Source organism: Seriola lalandi, unplaced genomic scaffold (assembly GCF_002814215.2).
Source record: "Seriola lalandi dorsalis isolate HSWRI2012SDOR001 ecotype SW California unplaced genomic scaffold, Sedor1 jcf7180002002880, whole genome shotgun sequence".
Classification (NCBI taxonomy): Eukaryota; Metazoa; Chordata; class Actinopteri; order Carangiformes; family Carangidae; genus Seriola; species Seriola lalandi.
The window spans coordinates 1-1977 of record NW_019473536.1 but is presented as its reverse complement, the minus strand read 5'-3'; the positions used below and the strand labels follow the sequence as shown (position 1 = coordinate 1977).

General features: G+C 46.7%; 1 protein-coding gene across 1 annotated transcript; it reads left to right on the top strand.

The window, feature by feature from the left end:
* Positions 1-140: 140 nt before the first annotated feature.
* On the top strand, positions 141-1965 carry LOC111666366 (putative tRNA methyltransferase 9B; the record flags this gene model as incomplete). Its single annotated transcript, XM_023421685.2, has 2 exons — positions 141-314; positions 756-1965. Coding segments are annotated over 2 exons (1133 nt in total), but the record flags the coding sequence as incomplete, so codon positions are not given.
* Between the last annotated feature and the right edge of the window lie 12 nt (positions 1966-1977).

Sequence of the window (1977 nt, the reverse complement as noted above, 5' to 3'; positions counted from 1 at the left end):
TTTTTTTTTGTTTTTGAAAACACAACTAATTCTAAAATTGTCTTCCCCTTAAAAGAGAAGATGTGTTTTAAATGTAATCAGACCAGTAATCATTCCTCATCAGTCTATAGCGCGGTAGCTGATTGTGTTGTCCTTGGCAGGTTGTGGCAATGGCAAGTACCTCCACATCAACAAGGAGGTGTTCAAGCTGGGGTGTGACGTTTGTCGCCCCCTGGTGGACTTTGCCTGGAGCCAGGGACATGAGGTCCAGATGTGCGATGGGCTGCATTTGCCTTACAGAGACAGCTGCTTCGACGCTGTGCTCTCTATTGCAGGTAATTGACACCGACACCGACACACACACACACACACGCACACACACACACAGACACACACGCGCAGTTAAAGTGAGGTTTGGATCCTGTTGATCCCTCTCACTCAGTAACAAATCACTCCCTTCATATGCATGAAGTTCAACTGATGCAGCTGCCGTTTGCCTCAAATTTAATGAACTCATAATAATGATAAACATCAGTTTACCTCCAGTCTGTGTTGCCAGGCCAACATAGTGAAATAATTCATGTGTGTCCTCCAACAAAAGAGTGCAATTAGGACCAAAAGCAGACACCCACACTATTAATTTATCTGGTGTGCCATACACAGTGTACATAATGTGTTTGTTGACTGCAAGTGCTGAATGTGACAGTTCATCATAATTAAATAAATGCCTACTCACCATCCTACTTAATTCTGATAAATTAATATTTTTGTCACAGTCATCCATCATTTGTCCACCAAAGAGCGCCGTATTCGAGCAATAAAGGAGATGGCTCGCACCCTGCGTGTGGGTGGACGCATCATGATTTATGTGTGGGCCATGGAGCAGAAACGTCGTAAATTTGAGAAACAGGACATTTTCGTTCCCTGGAACCCCAACCCTCATTCGCCCTCTGGCTTCAATAGAGAGCACGCCAAAACCAGAAGGAGGGCCACTGCACAGAGCGTGAGCGAAGCCATAGACAACACTGACAAGCACAGGAAGGTTAGAAGCACATCCTCTGTGGCAGACGAAGAAGACCTGACCTGCACCACGCCGCAGCAGAGGACTCAGAGACTGTGGTTCTTCTCTAGGTCTTTGGATTCTGTGTTCGACTTTGGAAGTTTAGCCATCTCCCGGTCGTCCTCCAGAGACCTGAGCACTTTATCTTCACCCACGGGTGAAAACGAGGGGAACAGGGCCAGCCAGTGCGGGAGAGGACGAGGCCTCATCAAGCAGGTCTCCAGCTTCTTTTCTCCTCCGCCTGTGATCGGATCAGAGGAGGACGTCTTTGACTCGGTCACAGAACTGCACAAGGGACAAAATGATCCTGGGGGCAACAACAACAACAACAGCAACGGCACAGAAAACCAGAGTGTCTCAGTATCTTTAGCCCAGGAGTGTGGCTCTCTGGCCCTGCCAGATCTGGTGCCTTTCCAGACGGAGCACAGGAAGCAGTCTGGAGATGAAAGTGAAGTAGGGCCACTGGTAAAAGAGCCGCAGGAAAGCACAGAGAGTCCTCAGGGGAGCGAGGGACAGATGGAAGGCTCCTGCCTGAGGTACTATCACGTCTTCAGGGAGGGAGAACTGGCAGAGCTGATAGAGAATCACGTTGCAGAGCTTCATGTCAAACACACCTACTTTGATCATGCCAACTGGTGTGTGGTGGCAGAAAAAGTTCAGTTGTGGAAAATATGATTTTTAACTTGTCTGATTTTACTTTGCATCAACTCTGCCTCAAGTTTTAGCACTGAAACACACATTTGATGATTTTTACATTCTTGTAAGTGTGCAAAGGTACAGATTTAGCCATTGTTGAAGGTACACTAAACACTAAAGGAAACCACTCCACTGCTGCAGCTCTCTCCTGAACTGTTTGGAAAATGTAATTTTTTATTATCGCCGTCAGCAGCAGCTGACAGACTTATTTATATCTAGCATTAATTTAAATGGCATCTCTG